The sequence below is a fragment of the Lacerta agilis genome, chromosome 2 (assembly GCF_009819535.1).
Source record: "Lacerta agilis isolate rLacAgi1 chromosome 2, rLacAgi1.pri, whole genome shotgun sequence".
Taxonomy (NCBI): Eukaryota; Metazoa; Chordata; class Lepidosauria; order Squamata; family Lacertidae; genus Lacerta; species Lacerta agilis.
Window position 1 is genome coordinate 88,058,666 of NC_046313.1, and position 20,431 is coordinate 88,079,096.

General features: G+C 42.6%; 1 protein-coding gene across 5 annotated transcripts in view; it reads right to left on the reverse strand.

Moving 5' to 3' along the window:
• The window catches only part of ITPR1 (inositol 1,4,5-trisphosphate receptor type 1), a 131,747-nt gene that overhangs the window by 16,486 nt on the left and 94,830 nt on the right, over positions 1 to 20,431 (reverse strand). For all 5 annotated transcript variants that reach the window (XM_033141179.1, XM_033141181.1, XM_033141180.1 and 2 more), the window contains 4 exons: positions 17,323 to 17,427; positions 10,998 to 11,137; positions 10,125 to 10,290; positions 8,540 to 8,700 (listed from right to left, as the gene is read on the reverse strand). In XM_033141179.1, coding sequence (XP_032997070.1) covers positions 8,540 to 8,700; positions 10,125 to 10,290; positions 10,998 to 11,137; positions 17,323 to 17,427 — 572 coding nt within the window. The remainder of the gene's footprint in view (positions 1 to 8,539; positions 8,701 to 10,124; positions 10,291 to 10,997; positions 11,138 to 17,322; positions 17,428 to 20,431) is intronic.

A 20,431-nucleotide genomic window follows, 5' to 3' on the forward strand; every position in this document is an offset into this window, starting at 1 on the left:
CCCATCTCCCAGTTTTTAATTTTCATTCTCGGAATCTTACTAACAGCGCACAGTCATTATGTGAAAAGAATGACTATCCCTAACTCAGACAGGGATGTATCTAAAAGGATCCTGAAACAGTTTAGCCTACTGCCACGACTATGGGGAAAGACCAGTTGAAGCCATTCCACATTATGCTTGTAGCCATGCTGTGAATTGTAGATGCAGTCTTGTAAGAACTGGAAAGAAATTCAAAATTTGTTTGAAAATCAATGCATATGTAACATGAGAATTATGGCCAACACTTCTGTATATGAAAAGAGCAAATAAACTCTGGAGTGGGTAGAGAGTCTTGCTGTTGCCATGTAAAAAAACAGATGGAGAAGCTGTGGTCTTCCAGTTGCTGTAGGACTCCAGCTCCCATCATCCCAGTTCATTGGCCATACTGGCTGGGGACTGATGGGACTTGGAGTCCAACATCTGGAGTGCCATAGGTTCTACATCTCTAAAAGAAAATGGAGAGCGAGAGTGAGCACACCTGTATCTGCTGGTGATTCTCTTCTTAGGCCTTTCTCAGACACAGAAAGCTAGCAAGTTGCTTCCACTGCTTCGAGTTCAGTTTAGTTCTAATATTAAGCAAATTTAACCACACCCAACACCACATGCCAACCTGCGTGCAGAGAAGGAGACAAGGCAATTCAACAGACCATTGATCTTGGTGGAAACTTTTCCAGGTAGCAGCCCTTCGCTATTAGGAAAAGAGTTCTTCTCAGTAAGCCACCACTCCACCCAGAGGCCAAGCAAGACAAATACTTGAGAGCTCTTTCTTTCTTAATTTAAAATAGTTCAATGGCTGCAGGGAAATTCACAGCTCACAGCTGTTTCCCATGATGAAGTAATTTTCATTACGAGCAAACCTTGCCCAGCTTTTACATAACCAGTGATGAAGAGCTGCTGAGGGATTGCCCAAAGGAGGTTCCCTTTTGTGTTTCATACTATGACAGTGCTGGCCCTTCCGCTAACCTAGTTCTTGTTTGGTACTGTAGGGATTACATAAGTAAACCAGGACACATTATATCATGTGCAGCTGGGCTAGAGTTAATTGGTCGATTGCATAAAATGGATCATTAGAAAAACAACACTAACACACACACACATAACAGGGATTGTCTATATCCTGCCCATGGTAATGAATTGCACCCTAAAATTATTGTGCAATGGATAAAGGGGGTAGTGACCAAAGTATTATCTGAGTAGAAGGGCTAAGCAGGTAATGCAGAGCTTCACAACTTCTAGTTGCTGCCCTACTTACAAAAAACCCTTTGCATGTGCTTCTTCGTCCCACTATGACTGGAGTGATCATGCCCACAGGGGATGGTTCTGGGGCACGGCTTTCAGCTAGTCAGCACAAGCAAAGCTTGCCAGGGTTCCCAGGATAATGTCTATGATTTTCCATTTCCTCACAGACATGTTGGCAGCTTGGGCTTGTACTGAATGGCTGATGGAAGGTCCCAAACACCTGCTCTCTATGGGAATGTTCAGTTCAGGGAGACTTGGAAAAGAAAAGTTTGCCCAAGATGTGATCATCACCAAATTCTAGCAACTATTTCATACCCACATTTCAGAAAGCAGCAGATTTACAGAAGGGACAGCCACATTAGTCTCTTGCAGTACAAACAGCAGTGTGAGCAACACATACTTATTTTGACACAAGCATTCATGGACTAAAGTAAAACAAATTGTTTATAATCCAAAGAATGTAATTCTATATACCACCTCTTTTGTCAATGAAATGCAACCTGTTTCTGAACACAGCACTCTTTACATAGCACTCAGACCCAAACAATTTACAAGAAGGGACAATTCCACACAAAATGTGAAACTTCAGTGTTGCTATGAATGGCAGCTTCTCTAACCTTGTCTCTGGACTAGGATCCTGAAATTGGCAGGAATGCCCCATCCTTCCTGTAACAGAAACTCCCCTCTCTCTTGCCAAGGGACAGGGTGCCCTTCAGAGTGGGGCATGACAGATTACTACTGAATGGGGAAACCGTCAGTCCCGCCCATGTACATGCACATATTTTGATCCCGGCCATTGAACTTCCATCCTGTCTAGAAGTTGCACAGGCATCATCCATATTGAGAAAGGGGTTCATGCACAGGGTTTCTGGCTAAATAAACAGATGGCAATAATAAAGGGGTTAAAATTGAGTCAACACACGGGACGTGGAGGGAGGTACAACGGATGAGAGCAACACATGCACTTCAACACAAACAGAATAGATAACTCATAGATTAGCAAGAGAGTGAGGCAACTGAACACCTGCATTGAAAGTTTACAGTGAGGCAGAGCCACAGTTATCAGTCTAACGCTGGTGTGCTCCCTTTAAATCTAGCACATTAGCTCACTTCAGTGTTCCACAATAAGCCACTCACTGGTGGAAATTATTACTGTTCCTATTACAGCATGTAAAGGCTGCAATCCTTGTTCCACTAATCCTCATGACAACCATAGGAAGGTGGTAATTAATGTTCCCATTTGACGGTTAAAAAGCAGCCATTAGTATGGCCAGCTTCAGCCAAGGCAAAGCAACAAGTTTATTATATCTACTTTTTATCAGGCTGCAGGGCAGAGGGAGAGAAGAGAAGCAATACAATTCAATCATCTCTGTGGAAAAACTGGCTGTTTTTGGTCCGCCCCCCCCCCCCCCGCAAACTTGGGATCCTAGCTAGTTGTTGTAAGAAGTGTAAGCTTAAGAATAAGTCCCTGAGCTTGTTTACCTTGTCCTCCCTCCCTGTTCTTTCTTCCTTGTGTGTCAGATGTAAGCTTAAGAACAGAGACTTGTCTTACTAACAATCTTTGCAAGACACAGTGGGAGTTGGCAAAAATGCTTTAAATAAGTTAATGAATAAATAAATAAATACTTGACCATGTGCACTCTCAGATTTGACACACAATTATCTCTTTCCCTCCCTCTTTTAACTTCTAATAAGCTAAGCAGTGGCACGGCAGAAAGACTCTGAATAACTAGTTCGAACATACTTAAAATGCAGTTTCCAACTTCACGTCTAGAGGACAGAACGTACTAGATATGAACAGGACAGACTTGTTTCTCCCTGCAGCAATGGCTGATGTGTGGCACACCCAATTTTTTAGGCCATTTGTTTCAACCCTAACATTATTTAAGCACATTTAATCCTCATTCCTAATGATAACCAGCTTCCAGCAGCCTTGGCCCAGTACTAGTGACACAACAAAGTGTTGCACGCCACCCTGATGTTCAAGTGGTGCAAGATCCCAGGGGTTCTAGGTGCTAACCCAGGGTTTGGTTTCCTTGGAATGTTGGACTCTAGGATACATAGTTTATTTACACATATATTCAGTCTAAGATGGAGGTCTCGCGCATTAACACCCTGGAATGTCTTGCTTCTTCCATAGTCACAGCTTTGGATTCCAGCAGAAATAAAGCATGGCTCTCACTCCCTGCGTTCTACCTGCTTCTAGCCCTGCTCTCTCTCACATACTGCTATTGTCCTTCTCAGTACCAGCCAGGTGAGGGAAGGACTCACACACATTTGATGTTTTATTGTGTTTTTATATTTTGCCGGAAGCCATCCAGAGCGGTTGGGGCAACCCGGTCAGATGGCAGGAATCACCACCACCACCACCATCATCCCTTGCACAGAGCAGCTTCCTTTGTTACACTAAGGAGCATACTTCTAGTACTTCGGTGGCAACTATGACCCTTGCCCGGCTAATTCAACAATGGAATTCTCCGTTAGATTTTAATCCTTGCTGGATCCAGAGGATTAGAAGGGACTCAGGCATTATACAAAGTGACACCCCCCCCCAAAAAGCCTCATCAGCAATAGCTTTTTTTTGCTTCTGATGTTATTTAAGCATGTGATTATGTGAACTAGTTCTCTAGACATTTGGATGGCGACAAAGCATCAATTACCGGTAAACTGTACCATAATTTTAGTCACTCATTCTTCATTTGTATGGGCATACTGGTAGTTAGCTATCATTCTGGGTTGAATATATATCACATGCATAGCAAAGAAAACGTACAAATGAGGCCAATCCACTGAACTTCCCTTACCTAAACAACACCCATCAAAACCAACAAATTTCACTGTTTCACTGTTGTGGATCTTATTCAGGAGAAGAGTAAAGTGGATTCTGCTCATGATCAGCAGTTCAGCGACCTCAAACGTAGGCCAAATATAGCATTGAACAGGATGGTTAGAATAACAGAATCATAGAGTTGGAAGTGAACCTGAGGGTCATCTAGTCTAGCCCCCTGCAATTCAGGAATCTTAACTACAGCATCCATGACACATGGCCATCCAATCAATACATTAAATACAATGAAATGGAATCTGTGTTCTGCTCACTGGCAAAAATATGCCAACTTTAACCTAAGCATTTAATTAACCTGTGCAAAGACCCAGGTCCACCTGTAATCCAGCTAATTCAAACCAAAAATTCATCTTTCCGTGCTTCTCAGTTTCTTGGACTGTAGTACCACAAAAGGAAATATTACAAAAAAGGTGGTTTGGTTGAATTCTTTCCCTACTCAAATGCAGCGATGATGCCAAGATAGCAAGAGCAGGTAATTAGAAACTATGGCTGGAGCTACCTACTGCACACAATAGAAATGTTATTGTGGTCTTCCCTAAAAGGTAGCGGACCACCTCCTCTTGAGATTGTTCTCTCTGTCAGAGCCAATTCAGATGTTCTGTTTTCGGTAGGGCGCAGCTAATAATCACAGCCGTGTGGGCAAGGCTCCATGTGGCTTAGAGAACAGTTTGATGTTCTTTCCCGTGAGTCTGCTAAATCTCAAGGGAAAGAACCACGCCAGCACTACACCTCCCCAGAATCTAGCAGATGAGACAGCATGCAGACTTGTCTCCCACAGTCTGACAGACTCATGTGATAAAGGCATTTGAACTTTCTTGCAACTTCACAGGGCCCTGGTCAAACGGCTTCATCTTGTAGCTACGCCGTAAAACATTTGAACCAGGCCTCAAGAGTAACTTGGGCTAAATATGTATCAGTATCTGAAAGTAAAAGTGACCCGTGCATCTCGTTTCCTCACTTCTCCATAATTTCCACAAGTGGAAGTTTCACATTTCCTCCTGCGGTTAGGTTTAAAACTGTCTCCACATTTAAAGCATTCACATCTCATTGCAGAGGGAGAAGTTCGCATATCATGAAGAAGCACAGGGAAGAGGAAATACTTCAAGTCCCTGTTCCGTCTCTGAGCTTCTGAAGCAGCTCTCATTCTTGGAAGGGATCTCCGACAAGCTCTATGCATTTTTAAACACCTTCTGATATCTTAATTTCTATGGTGTATGCCACTGTTATGCTTTTCAAACATCTTTCAGAGTGCGTGTGGTTTGCAGCAATAGAACATAAAACCGTACAATAAAAACCATATAAAAAGTTAACTTTGAGTTTACCAATGTGGTCACAGCTGGCATAACCAGCAGGAACTAGTAAATAGTACTCTTGGCCAAGGGTCATTTGGACCTCTGGTGATGGATCAAGGAGTAGCCCCAGGCTGTGTATCTGCTCCTTTATTTTGGTCATTATTTTGGGCAACTGGTGCACCATGACACTTCTGTCCCTCTTACTGAGCCCTAGGCATGGAACCATGATGAAACTGGAAAAACAAAACATACATATATTCTCTCTCTCTGTTTTCCTGCCTCTCTGTCTCTCTTGAACACACACCACTTAAGTCACCCTCAAGCCATGCTGTGTCATGGATGCTTGACTAGCAGAGTTCAACTGCTGGCTTTTCTTGTGCTCACATGCTAAGGAAAACCATAGCCCAAAACCTTTCAGCTATTATGTATGCAACTCCCATGATCAACATATTTTTTTTGGAACAAACTCCTGCAGGGTGCAAACACACACACACACACACCAACCACGTTACATAACCCATTTTAAAGTTCTGCTTCGTTCCTCGATTAAAACAGACATTTAGGCAAAAGCACAATGAGCCTTCTTCCAACAATCTTCAAGGAAATAAGTTGTTTACAGTTATGATACTGCATCACAATGCTGAAAATGTGCTACAGCATATGTAAGTGACAAAGAACAGAAAATTCAGGAACATTGTGATTTGACTAGATTTAATAACTGCATTTTGTAACAGGCTGCCCATGCATCTGGATATTGGAAAATTCAGGACAGATAAAAGAGAGTACTTCTTCATGCAGCACATAATTAAACTATGGAACTTGCTCCCACAGGAGGCAGTAATGGCCCCTGGACTTGGCTGGCTTTAAAAGAAGTCTGGACAAATTCACAGGGGAGAGGGCTATCAATGGCTACTAGCCAGGATTACTTTGTCCTACCTCCACAATCAGAGGCATAATGCCTCTGAACAGCAGTTGCTAGGAATCACAAGTGGGCAGAGTGCTGTTGTGCTCAGGTTCAGTTTGCAGGCTTCCCATGGGCATCTCTTCAGCCACTGAGAGAAAAGGATGCCGAATAATATGGGCTGTGTTCTTATGAGTGTGGCAGATTAGCAGCCAAACCTAACAAAAGTATATTGCTGCAAGTTAGCCTGAGAAAGGTCAAAGTCTACAGAGCTGCCCTGATGACAGGCAGATACTCAGACCATAGAAATACAATTGGTAGAGGGGGCTCTGTGTGATGTCATCTCTCCTGGACAGGAATGAGCATATTGTACTTCCTGTTCATCTCTCTTCCTTTGACCAGCATTGGATGAAGACATGCCTCTGCTTGCTCCAGCCTCAGGCATGCTTATAAATTTAAGTGTTTTGCAGGTTAAACAGTAAATACAAGTGTTTTGCCTGCATACCGGTAGTTTTTTTTTTTTTTTACTGCTACTCTTACTGTGAACCAATGCTTGAATATTTATAAACTTAATTTACAAGTTCAATGCACAGTGCTTCCAACACCTAAGATGCAGAGATTTTGTCTGCAGATTCCTATGCTTTTCTCAGACATACATGATCACAAAGGTTATACCTTTTTAAGTCTAGGCACTTTGACAGGAAGACACTATAGCTTTCCAGCAAAAGAGGGAATTAGAAAGGTTTTCCATATGCTATATTAGCATTCTGTCTGAACTACAGAATCCATTCCAAAAGAATGCTGCATTTCCCTGGCCGCTACGTTTTCTAGCATGCCGAGGAGCCATAAAATAACAGGCTGTTTACACAGAGGACTGCAACATGCTTCACTTCACCACTAATCCTCTGTCAGGTGACTACTCACAAGATTTCTTTAAGCCCTTAGGAAGCACTCCAAAACCAGGACATAAGAATTCAATGACCCTGAAATAATATAGGTTACCTAATAAGAGATTTTGACAACAGGATTTATATTCCCAGCAAGTTAGCATATGTTGCACCTAAAAAGGGCAGTTCCATGCCTTTAAGAAACATGGAAAACCAGCATTTAATTGGATTTGCCTCATAGGAAGTTTTGATGCAGAAGCTATTTGGGGGGGGGGGGGAGATGCAGCTCACTCTCCTGACCAGTCAATGTGCCAATCAGCAAATCAGACTATGAAGAGAGAAAATAAATTTCAGGACTTATTAATCTAGTGTGGCCAAAAAAGGGGGGCAATTTTTTAAAAAAAACAGAAGAGAGACTTAAAATAAAACCCTCATAAATCAACACGAAGTATATAGGATAGGAACACATAATAAAGGTGTCCTGATTTAAAGTTTTCTCACTCATAAGACAATTGTGATAAAAGAGGAGAAAATGTCTTTATATTATTATAAATTGTTTTCAAAGTAAAGTAAACTGTCTGCTAGGAGACTGATCTCAAAACACAACGGCAAGTCTTTGCTATTTAGCCCTGCTTATTTGGCTCCCTTGTGTAAATATGTTAAAAGGCTTAACAACTTTAGTTATGAAGATGCTAGCACTGATTGCTGCAATAAACATTTGGATCTCACCAAAGAATCCTTTGATTAATTTAATATTAAATCAGAAAGGAACCTAAAATGAATTCACCCCTCCTTTGCTTGCATATTATGGGGCTATTATCATTACAGAAACCAATCTAATCCAAGTTTAAAAATTAAGATGTATTTGACAATGACTCCATATTAATGAAAAAGTAAGAAACTGTATTAGGAAATTTCTCTTTTTTGGACTATTTTGCAATTAAGTAGTATGTTAATTAATGTTTCATCATCACCACCACCACCACCTCTTCTGATGGGTATTTTGGGATTGGAAAAAGCCAACGTACAGGAAGACAGAATGGCACACCACAGCCTCTGGATAGTGACTAGGGTGGTAGGCAAAAAAACCAGCCACCTGAAAAATAATTGGAGCATTTAACACCTTTTCATGCTTTCTGCATGTTTAACCAACAATAAAGGAAACAGTACTAGACTTGTTTGATTGAATGAATGAATGGGATACTTTTGGTTTCCCCATCTTCTTTTCCTTAGGTCTCACATAATGGTACAAACTGGATTTGCATTTACCGGTAGTTAAATCAAAAGCAAAGGAGTCTGGAAAAGCCACAGTTCAGGAAAAGCACGCCCCACTCACCTTTATCATTTCAGCCACGTAGCTTTCAGGTCCTGTATACTCTGTAGAATCCTTTACTTTGACCAAGACAATGAAGAACAAGTAGTGCCACATATTATGCTCCTCTTTAATATGCTCTTCAAAAGTGACCGTCTTATTATCAAACTTGTCTCTCTCCAGACCTAAAGGGGGACACACAGCCAAGTCACCTCCCTTAAGATTTACAGTGGAAAAATTATCACAATGAGAAGAACACATTGAAGGTAACAGGATTTCCCAAATTTGTCCACCTTTATTTTGGAGACTGAATGTACTGGTACGGGGCACTTGTCCCCTCTGAACAAAGGCTTCCATTTACACTGGTCTGTCATCTGTTCATATGGGTGAGCATGATGTGTTAGGGGGAGGAAGGCAGTTTGGCTACAGCAGCCTGCATTACTGACCTCCCACTGTTGGCATGTGTGTGCCTGGGTTCTTATAATCTCACCCTACAGTGCAATGCCAGAACCACAAGCAGCTGAAGCAACTAAAGTAGTGTTCCAGCCTTAGATATCATAGATTGCAGCCAGCAATGGAGACTTTTTCACCTGTGCAATGTGACTTCCTCTTCCCTCCTGATGTGCCTCCAAATCTGTTCTGGAAGGCTGGAGGAATTTCTTAAAATCTTAAACGAAACCTACTTCAGGGAATAACAGTGAAGTGGGTTTGTGACCTCACTGGTCCCCTGCCAATTAATGCTGTCCATCAATGCTGCTCCTGCAACCAGGAACAGCGTGTTGCCCCTGAGCTCAACTGAAGGTAAAGTATTTATGTCTGATCAGATTGCAAAAAGTGGAGCACTACCAAGGGTTCTCTGCAAAAATTACATCTTGACACCCAACTGGAGCTTTTGGTTTCAGCCACAATGGGGGGGGGATGTTCTGCAGCTGTTTTATATGAAACTGCTTTAGGTAGCACACTTTTTTTTTCCTGCTTAAAAAACTCAAGGTATTCCATATATTGCAGAAAAAATTGTATGGGCTTTATAGTATCCATATAAAATGATGCTGCTCGGCATGGTGCAGATCTAAAAACATTATAATAATAACACATAATAACACATTATAAAAATCACCGTCTTTTCTAGGCTTCAAAGAAGTTCAACTCTTTTTTTTTTTGAAAACGAAGTATCTCAACTCTGCACAAGTATCTGATGACTATTTCTATGCCATTATTAACACTGAGTCACTGTGTTTGTGAAAACACAATTATTATCTGCCATTCAGGAGCACATTTTACAAATACACAAGTAAGCTTGTACCCACAAGCAATTCATTTATAAAATAGTTTTAAAAACATGTACGCAGACATAAAACAGGAATGGAAATTCCCCTTACCGAATCGACATATTTTACAATAACAAATCAGTCATTCAGATTTACAGGGAGATTCCTTCCTTCCTTTCATTCATTCATTCAAAAAGTAAGAAACATTCTGCTAATTATACAAGTGATTAGAAACGTCATCATCAGGTAAATAATGAATCCACTGTCAAAGCCATACATTACTATTACTGCATTTGGGGCAGAACACCTGCTAGTTTCATAGCACTGGGTTCAACACTTACCACAAATAAAGCATGTTGTTTTTAATACTTCTTCTTTCTTTTGTTTCTCACTTCTTAGATCAGCAAAGGTATCAATGATAACACCAAAAATCAGATTGAGGACAATAATGATCACCATGAAGAAGAAGAGGAGGTCATAGATCACTCTTGCAGCAAAAAGGGGCTCCTAAAATAAAATAGTTTTAAGATAAACAAAATTGGAGCCGTAAAGGCTTTGGCGCAAAGAAGAGCATGCTGCACAATGCAACATGAAAACAGAAATGATATCAAGAGGGGCGTAAACTTGTGACCACTGCATATATAGATGTGTGTTTGGGAAACATTGCTATTTATTTGCAGGGGGTGGGGAGAATTTATTTTTTGTACCTGTGGCCTTATTAAAATTGTTAGTAACTTCTACAGTGCTAGCATTCCAATAACATTAGGAAAGTGTTTACAGTAGTTCTGATATTGCAGGTATTAACTGCTGCATTTCATAGGAACCTCTTTGCATGACCAAAAAATGCTTGTATGATGCAGATAGTTTAAAATAAACTACAACATTGTTGGGGAGTGCTTGAACAGAGCTTAATTATTACAGCAGTATTTTTCCACTTAAGAGTGCTTTTAAAGTTTAAGTCTCTAATTACTCGTGTTCCCTTACTCTTGACAGTACTAGAACCAGTTCATTTAGTAAAGGCAATTACACACACCTACACTTAAAGTCAAATAACCTAACTCCTTTGCACATGGCACACAACTAGACTTTTTTCCAACTGATGCAGCGGCATATTTCCCCCCCCATGGAAAAGTGTTCTAATCCTTTTATGGGCATCTAACCCTACTTGGTTCTCTCTTGCGCTACATCCCGTTTCACATACAGTGGTAATTTACCTCCTTGGAAGGTTTCCTGAGGACATCTCCAACACCACCCCCACTCCGCAGGCCATGACTAAGCACAGTAACAATGCACATCAGCAATGTCTCGCACGTATGTTCTTTATCCTCTTCCTCAGCTTCTTCAGAAAACAGCTCTGTTAAACAAAGCATGTTAGGGTGCCATTGTGAGACAAGGTTGGTTTGGAAAACTCATCTAGTATGCTGGGACCATATAACACCGGTCCTGAGAGAGCTACATTGGCTCCCAGTACGTTTCTGAGCACAATTCAAAGTGTTGGTGCTGACCTTTAAAGCCCTAAACGGCCTCGGTCCTGTATACCTGAAGGAGCATCTCCACCCCCATCGTTCAGCCCGGACACTGAGATCCAGTGCCGAGGGCCTTCTGGTGGTTCCCTCACTGCGAGAAGCAAAGCTACAGGAAACCAGGCAGAGGGCCTTCTCGGTAGTGGCACCCGCCCTGTGGAACGCCCTCCCAGCAGAGGTCAAAGAGATAAATAAATATCTGACATTCAGAAAATACTTGAAGGCAGCCCTGTTTAGGGAAGTTTTTAACCTGTGATATTTTAATGTATTTTAATATCTGTTGGAGGCCGCCCAGAGTGGCTGGGGGGACCCAGCCAGATGGACGGGGTACACATTATTATTATTATTATTATTATTATTATTATTATTATTATTATTATTATTATCATCATCTTATCTTTGCTTGAATTTGCATCACCACTTTGAAGATAGTCATGAAGTCAAAGGAACAGACCTCCCTTTCTTTAGCCTCTTGAGATGCCACGCCTGGGATACAGAACCACACAAGTTGTGAGGGTGTAAAAAAATTGCACCCATTAGGAATATGGCAACAGCACACCCCATCAAGTGATAAGGTCTCAGCCACCATGGATGAATAGAAAATCCTAAAGCAAACTTAAATGAATCTTAATATAGTCCTTTACCACTTCTAGAAACATTGAACATAGTAGCTAAATCCAAACACATGCACATGTGAACACACACAAAATATACACATCTCAATTTCTTGTTACTAATGCAGAGCTCTGAATCTCTCTGAACGTAATTTGTAAGCTCACAAGAGTTACTTTGGAGCAGGACTATGGGCAGTTGTAGTCCCCCTACGATCTCCAGTTCCCTGGAAGAATCCCAAATGCTGTTTGCAGCTCTTTCCCACCTCTTTCTGGAATGGTCAGGGATGATGGAAATTGTAGTTCAGCCACTGGTTAGCCACCTCGGATCGAAAGTCTACCCACATCTATCAGATGTGCAGGTAGAAATGGAAAATTGCCTGTGCCTTTACATCTGCACTGCCCTTCTCTTCCTGGATGCAGAGGTACATGGTGCAGCTGGGGACAGTTTTGCCAGTGGAGTGCAGCTAGGCAGCCAAGCACAGACATTTCCAACGCTCCCTGGGCTGCAGGGTGAGCAAAGCACCTTGTGGGCTACTGTCACCAAATTCAACTGGCCAAGTTTAAAACTATTTTTTTAGGAGATGCGATTAAGACAGTGTATGCTCCTTGTAAGCAGAGAAGAGCTGTTTTGTTTACTAAGAGGGCTAAATAGAGCTGGTACTGTACTGGAAAAACAGAAACGTAGGAGTGTCGATCTGTGGTGGTACAGAAAGAAGAACATGTATGTGTCTGCTGGTGTGATCAAGCTATGGGGTACATACAATGGAGAGAGGGGGGGACATTATGGACAGAGAACAGGAGAGACAGAAGAGACCACGTGGTATGGGTTACAGAGAAGAAAGCAGGGGGGGTGGTTTAAAAAGCAGACTCCAAGTTAAATTATGAGTATTTTCTCTTCTTCAAATAATGCAGCAATGTAGCAAAGAGAAAGTAACCATCAGAGTGATTCAAATCATGCACCACAATCATACAAAAAATGTTTCTGTTCTGTTTAGTTTATTTAAAAAAGTATGATGTATCTCCTTTTTTCCCAAGGATAAAAGCAATCTACCAAGAATGACTACATCCTCGTCAGGTCTTCCGACACCACTTCCTCCTCCCTCCAGCTGAAGGTGACTGGGATGAATCATTCTGTGTTTCTTAATTTGTCTTAAGGAATGAACCAGGGTAGTCTTAAAAGGACTCACTGACCTTCAGAAGTTTGAGATTTTAAAGCACTTTGACTTCCTAAGATGCCAAAATCCCATCTGGGCCTGATAGCATATATTATTCATTGCAATAACAAACAAAAAAGTTGCAGAAAATGATGGGGGAAATGGCACTGCTTAAAAGTCAATCACCATAATAACTGCGACTGAACAAGCAGCCGCTCCTGGATGCTTCCAGATGGGGGGTGATCCCTTGCAAACGAGCCACTCAGATCCCATTTTTCACCCTGTGTGCAGTTGGCATAAGAACATAAGAAGAGACTCTTGGATCCGGCCAGTGACCCTTCTAGTCCAGCTTCCTGTTCCCACAGTGGCCAATCAGATGCCTGCAGAAAGCCTGAAGCAGGTACCTGAGCGCAATAGCACTCTCGCCTCCTGCATTTTCCAGCAACTGGCATTCAGAAGCATATTACTTCCAACTTTGAAAGGGGGAAATATAGCCTTGTCCTCCATGAATCTGTTTAATCCTCTTTCAAAGCCATCCAGGTTTGTAGCCATTTTTACCTCCTGTGGGAGTGAGTTGTACAGTTTAGCTCTGCTGTGTGAAGAAGTACTTCCATTTGTCTGTCCCAAACCCTCCAGCATTGTGCAGATTCAATCTTACGCTTTCCAAAATGTATCTACAGGAAGTGCTTAAGAGAAAACACAACCAACTCATACTCCCTTGTTTCACAATGGGGTCAGTGGAGGTTTGTGCCTTTTTCAGGGGCTGGACAACACCCATCGCAACATGTTTGTTTGTTTAAAAAAAATATAATCATCATAATACAGAGGTCTTGCACCAGTCTGAAATTCGGTTGTATTATTAATAATCATTTGATTTATTAGTTGTTCACTATAAGAGAGTCTCTGAGTGAAAAATTAAGAAATGAAGGCATAGCATAAAATACATAACTGCATACAGCAGACCATTACAGTGACCCATAAAAGCAGACACAGCCAAACAGCAAAACTTTAGCAGCAGAAACCAGTTGCAGCGGAATATACTGAAATGCTGATAAAGAGGTCTTGTGCTGCAGAGTAAACTGAAACTCTGATAAAGAGGTCTTGTGCAAGAACTTTATATTAAAAATAAATTTAAAAACTCCTGGTGCATGTACAGTGTTTACAGTCTCCAAGGTAATCTCCCACATAGGTTGAGAACAGCTCTTCTGAGCTGGATTGTTGATGTTCCAACGTGCCTTCTGCATACAGCAATGGGTGGAAATAGCTACTTTAACTCTCTCGAGTTGTTAAAGCATTTTTTGTTTGCAGACTGGTTAAAGGATAAAGTTTATTTGATAAGGTATTTGATTTCCCTAACAAAACACAATGGTTCTAAGAAATTTTAGTTTTGTGAATACACTGCTAATTTGGATTGCGGGTGGGCCGGCAGTTGCAGGGTTCAGCCTTCTTATGTTATGCTTAAAATTCTACAAGGCAGGCTTAAGCAGTATGTGGACCGAGAACTCCCAGAAGTGCAAGCTGGATTTCGGAGGGGCAGAGGAACCAGAGACCAAATTGCAAACATGTGCTGGATTATGGAGAAAGCTAGAGAGTTCCAGAAAAACATCTACTTCTGCTTCATTGACTACACAAAAGCCTTTGACAGTGTCGACCACAGCAAACTATGGCAAGCTCTTAAAGAAATGGGAGTGCCTGATCACCTCATCTGTCTCCTGAGAAATCTCTATGTGGGACAAGAAGCTACAGTTAGAACTGGATAACTGATTGGTTCAAAATTGGGAAAGGAGTACGACAAGGCTGTATATTGTCTCCCTGCTTATTTAACTTATATGCAGAATTCATGGTGCGAAAGGCTGGACTGGATGAATCCCAAACTGGAATTAAGATTGCCGGAAAAAATATCAACAACCTCAGATATGCTGATGATACTACCTTGATGGCAGAAAGTGAGGAGGAATTAAAGAACCTTTTAATGAGGGTGAAAGAGGAGAGCACGAAATATGGTCTGAAGCCCAACATCAAAAAAACTAAGATCATGGCCACTGGGCCCATAACCTCCTGGCAAATAAAAGGGGAAGAAATGGAGGCAGTGAGAGATTTTACTTTCTTGGGCTCCATGATCACTGCAGATGGTGACAGCAGTCACGAAATTAGAAGACGCCTGCTTCTTGGGAGAAAAGCAATGACAAACCCAGAAAGCATCTTAAAAAGCAGAGACATCACCTTGCCAACAAAGGTCCACATAGGTTTTCCCAGTAGTGATGTATGGAAGTGAGAGCTGGAGCATAAAGAAGGCTGATCGCCAAAGAATTCATGCTTTTGAATTATGGTGCTGGAGAAGACTCTTGAGAGTCCCATGGATCAAACCTATCCATTCTGAAGGAAATCAGCCCCAAGTGTTCACTGGAAGGACAGATCCTAAAGCTGAGGCTCCAATACTTTGGCCACTGCAGATGGTGACAGCAGTCACAAAATCAAAAGATGCCTGCTTCTTGGAGAAAAGCAATGACAAACCTAGACAACATCTTAAAAAGCAGAGACATCACCTTGCCGACAAAGGTCTGTGTAGTTAAAGCCATGGTTTTCCCAGTAGTGATGTATGGAAGTGAGAGCTGGACCATAAAGAAGGCTGATCGCCAAAGAATTGATGCTTTTGAATTATGGTGCTGGAGGAGACTCTTGAGAGTCCCATGGACTGCAAGAAGATCAAACCTATCCATTCTGAAGGAAATCAGCTCTGAGTGCTCACTGGAGGACAGATCCTGAAGCTGAGGCTCCAATACTTTGGCCACCTCATGAGAAGAGAAGACTCCCTGGAAAAGACCCTGATGCTGGGAAAGATGGAGGGCACATGGAGAAGGGGACGACAGAGGACGAGATGGATGGACAGTGTTCTTGAAGCTACCAACATGAGTCTGACCAAACTGTGGGAGGCAGTGGAAGGCAGGAGTTCCTGGCATGCTCTGGTTCATGGGGTCACTAAGACTCTGACATGACTGAACGACTAAACAACAAAAAACAATGATGAAATCCATCAGGTGAGGAGCAAATGGATGTAGACGCGTGGCAATAGAGACCAGCCACAGAAACGTTACCAGGTACAACAAACCACCCACCAGAAAAAGTAGAGAAAGCACTAACAAACTTCCACACCAGTGGCAACTACAGATGCATAATAGATTATTATTATTATTTGCTTATTGGATTTTCCTTAGTAAAAGGAAATCCAGATTTTATGTAAAATAAAAAGAAGAAATAAGAAAAAGATGGGCTGGCATTTAATTAAGACCAATGGTGCACAAAACCTGTGTGCATCAGCAGCACTGATTCCACGATAAACTTCCTGATGGAGGGGGAAAAACCCTCTTCGTGGAAACTGAATTTTGGGGAGAAAATTATTTTGGGTCGGCAGGCAAGTGTTCTGAAAGGCAAATTTATCTGCAAGGAGAGAAAAGGCTTTGAAGTGTATGTAATGGTAACAGGTTGCTGCTGCTCCATAAGAATACACAAAGATCTCTGCTAGATCAGGCCTGGCTCAGGATTCTGTTTCCAGCAGCAGGTCATGAACCTCTCTGGAGGCTCACAAGAAGGGCCCAAGGGCAACAGCGTGCAATGCATCTGGACACTGCATTCCTTTTAGATGGAACAGCTGGCAAGAGCAGCTTCAATGGGACTGAGCTTTGAGTGTGTGGATTGGTTGGGAGTGGATTGTACCTCTTAAGTTGTCACCGCAAAATAAAAAATAAAAAAATTCCTTCCAGTAGCACCTTAAAGACCAACAAAGTTTGTTCTTGGTCTTTAAGGTCCTACCGGAAGGAATTTTTTAAAAAAATTTATTTTGTTTTGACTATGGCAGACCAACACGGCTACCTACCTGTAACAAGTTTTCACCAGTTCATGTAAGCATTGTATGATACTGTTTTACTGCCTCTAACAACGGCAATTAATACCAGAGCACTGCTTCTCAGCCTTTTGGCTAATACCAAGCATGGGTTACCAGAGCACCAGCAACAACCAACATTGTTATGTGGGTCCAATGCTCTATGCCAGCTTGGGATTCTAGCACAGCATCACGTGTTGTCATCTCGCACCGTTACAGCTGCCATTGAGCTCCATCCCAAACACATTGCCATTGCAGTATGTGGTAGGACTAGCATGCAAAGGAAGTTGGTGTGTGTGTGCAGGTTCCATATGACATAGAAATCATGCATTGAGAGCTGCATTTAAAAACTGGTACCCAATACTTACCTGCCGAAGGAACAACAGAAGAGCAGTTTTCCCCACTCTCTATTCTGCATACGTTAGAATACAGGAACTCTGCAGTCATTGCCTCACCAGCTTCAGTGTGCTGATCTGAATGTGTGCAAATTAAGACACCACGGATGTAGCTCTAAAAACAATACGCTAAACTTCTTACACAACCATTAGCATGCACAGTTACCAGTTGTTGTTGTTGTTGTTGTTTTAAAAAGTAATTATTATGAATTTTAAAATGTCTGTGTTCTCGTTCAGTCTAAATAGACTCTCAGGAGGACTTCAAACAAATAAAAATGTATAAAATTTATAGGTAAAGGAAAATGCATACTGTACAAATTTTGCCAGTTTTCTTTATAAACTCAACAGGGTTTAACATTCAAAACCATTGATACTTTATATTGAATTAAATGTAAAAAAAAACAACACCAAAACCCAATTGTTCCTGTTTACCTCATTCAAAACGATACAATTACTCCATATCCCTGCTTAAAAATCTGAACAACAGCTCGCAATCATCATATATGTTGCATTTCCAAAACAGACATGGCTTTGTGTGCTGGCATTTATCACATGAGATGGGGGGGGGGTTAGTGTGTTTGCCCAGTATGGCTTATATCCCAGATCTCATTCAAGTAAAAAAATTCTCCGAGCCAAAGTTAACACAGTTTTTTTCTTGACTACTTTCATTTGGCAGGCAGAACTGGGCCCAATTCTGTGGCCAAAAGGGACTCTAGCCATCTTCACCTAAGGACAGCTAAAACGTGATCATGACAAAATTCCTCTAATTCAGGAGTGACCAACTCCGAAGAGACTATGATCTACTCACAGTTAAAAACTGGCAGTGATCTACCCCACTTTTTTGGGTTCAGGTCAAAGTTGTTGGGAGCCAAAGTTGTTTGGCTTCTGGGGGGGGGGAGCCAGTAATCTACCACAGATGTCCAGTGATCTACCGGTAGATCACAATCTACCTGTTGGACGGGCCTGCTCTAATTCATTCCACCTGATGAATGGCTGTGGCTAAAAGTGTTGTTATGCCAGCCCTGCAATAGCTTTCCAGTACTGCTAACCTTATTTATGAGTGTAGGATTACCAGCCTAATCTGGATGTTCCTACCCAGGCCCCTGATGTTGGTTATATTTAGGGAAATACAGTGTGTGTGTGTGTGTGCGTGCGCTGCAAAATTGATTGTAGTAGCAGTGCTAGGCAGACGGGGTGAAAGGGGAAAGAAAGGAGGACTTGGGGTGGGGGATTCTGCTTGCAAAGACAGCTTAAAGAGAAACGGTCAAACAAACTTCTTCCAGTGCCCCTGCTGCAATGACCTACACAGCCCCTCCCCTTATTTCCCTAAAACAAATAGACTCTGAACAGGGCCGTAGCTAGGGGGTGGTGAGGTGGACCCATGCCAGGGGTGCAGGTGAGGGGGGCCCACAAAATCAGCTGCTGAGACCCACAGTCAGACAGTGCTCCCTGTCTGCAGCCAGGCAGGGCGGGGAAGAGGGTGTGCTGGGCGGCGCTGCTCTGGGCTGCCCCCCTCACCCCTTGGCCCTCCTGGTAGCTGGCCTGGTGGGGTGGCCTGGCGGGGCAGCCTGCGGGCATCCCGACTTCCTCATCCTGTTTGGCCATCCAGCTCTGCCTCTCCCAGACCTCGCTCAGGGAGGTGACACTGCCCGGCCCACCTCACTGCCTGCGCCCCTGCCTCTCCTGACGCCAAGCCTACTCCGGAGTCACATCACTTCTCTCTCCTTTCGCACACCCTCCCTCAAGGGTGACAACTTGAATAAAATATATGGGGGGGGGGAGGAAAGCACCTCCCTGTATAATTGACCACAAGTGCGTGCTTACTATTTGAATGGGAATGCCCACTAACTGAGGGGGGGACCTCCTCAAATATTTTAGGGTGTGTGTGAAGGAACCATGGCCCCAAGGAGTTGGCTCCCATGCCTTTCTCCCTATTAAAGTGGGGTGCTCTGCGTTTAAGTAGGGAGACGCCTATGTACCATCATTTAGGTCAGCCTTCCCCATATTGGTGTCCTCCTTCGATCAGAATTCATTGCAAGGTGAAGTGTGTGAGGAATTGAATAGGTGCCGGGGGGGGGGGCTTGGAGGAGAGGCGGAAAGAAGAGCTAATTTGTCCGTGGCTAGGGGGCGCAATCTGGATGGTTCTGACAGGGGCGCAAGATCACCTAGCTACGGCTCTGACCCTGAAACAACCTAGTGCCACCTGAACCCCACAGTTGTTAAACAGAATGCAGCTGTAGGAGTTATTAGCTACCACCATCCTTCCACATCTTATCTATTTGCTTTGATTTCTAGCCAAAATACCCTACCCACATTCACACCACACAACAGGTCCCAGCAAAAGTCAGTCTAGTTCAATTTGCTCCCTTGTTTAAACTCCCTCCCAACCTAACAAGTGCCTCCACACTCCATTGGCCAGCATGCAGGCATATACCGTATTTTCCCGTCTATAAGACACCCCCTATTTTGGGGGAATCAGGTTTAAGAAAATGGGGGGAGATGTATAAGACGCCCCCTAATTTTTGACATTATTTTTTAGGGAAATAACCTAGTCTTATACACAGAAAAATACGGTACTTATTACACTTTACCAGAGCAAAAGTTAACATTCCCCTCCCCTTTTCTTTTGCTCCAGACCTAGTTAACCTTTAAGCTGCATAGTGAGTCACCCTAGGCTTTTCCTGTGACTGGTGATAACCTGTTTTATTTTGGCTACAGAAAGTTAGAGATGCAACAGAGGCAAATTGTATGCATGCTTCTCTGCCCCACCCTTGCCTGGAAAAGTAACTGCAGGTGTCCAGGCATGTGGGGAGTTTCTAGAGGCATATGAGATCCCTAAATAGGGTTAAGTTGAATTACCATTGATCAGAAATAGGGTTCCACTTGTATGCCTAGCTCTTCTCTGCCATTCTCCCCAATTTGCATCTCCATACTCTTTGCATTTAAATTTTCCTGTATCAGAATTTCCCAATCTGGTGCACTCCAGATATCTCTGGAGCCTGACGCCCAGTGTTTTTTTTCTAGAAAAAGAGGTGCCGATACTGACCACAAAGTTGTTACAGTAAGTGCCACACTTTTTAAC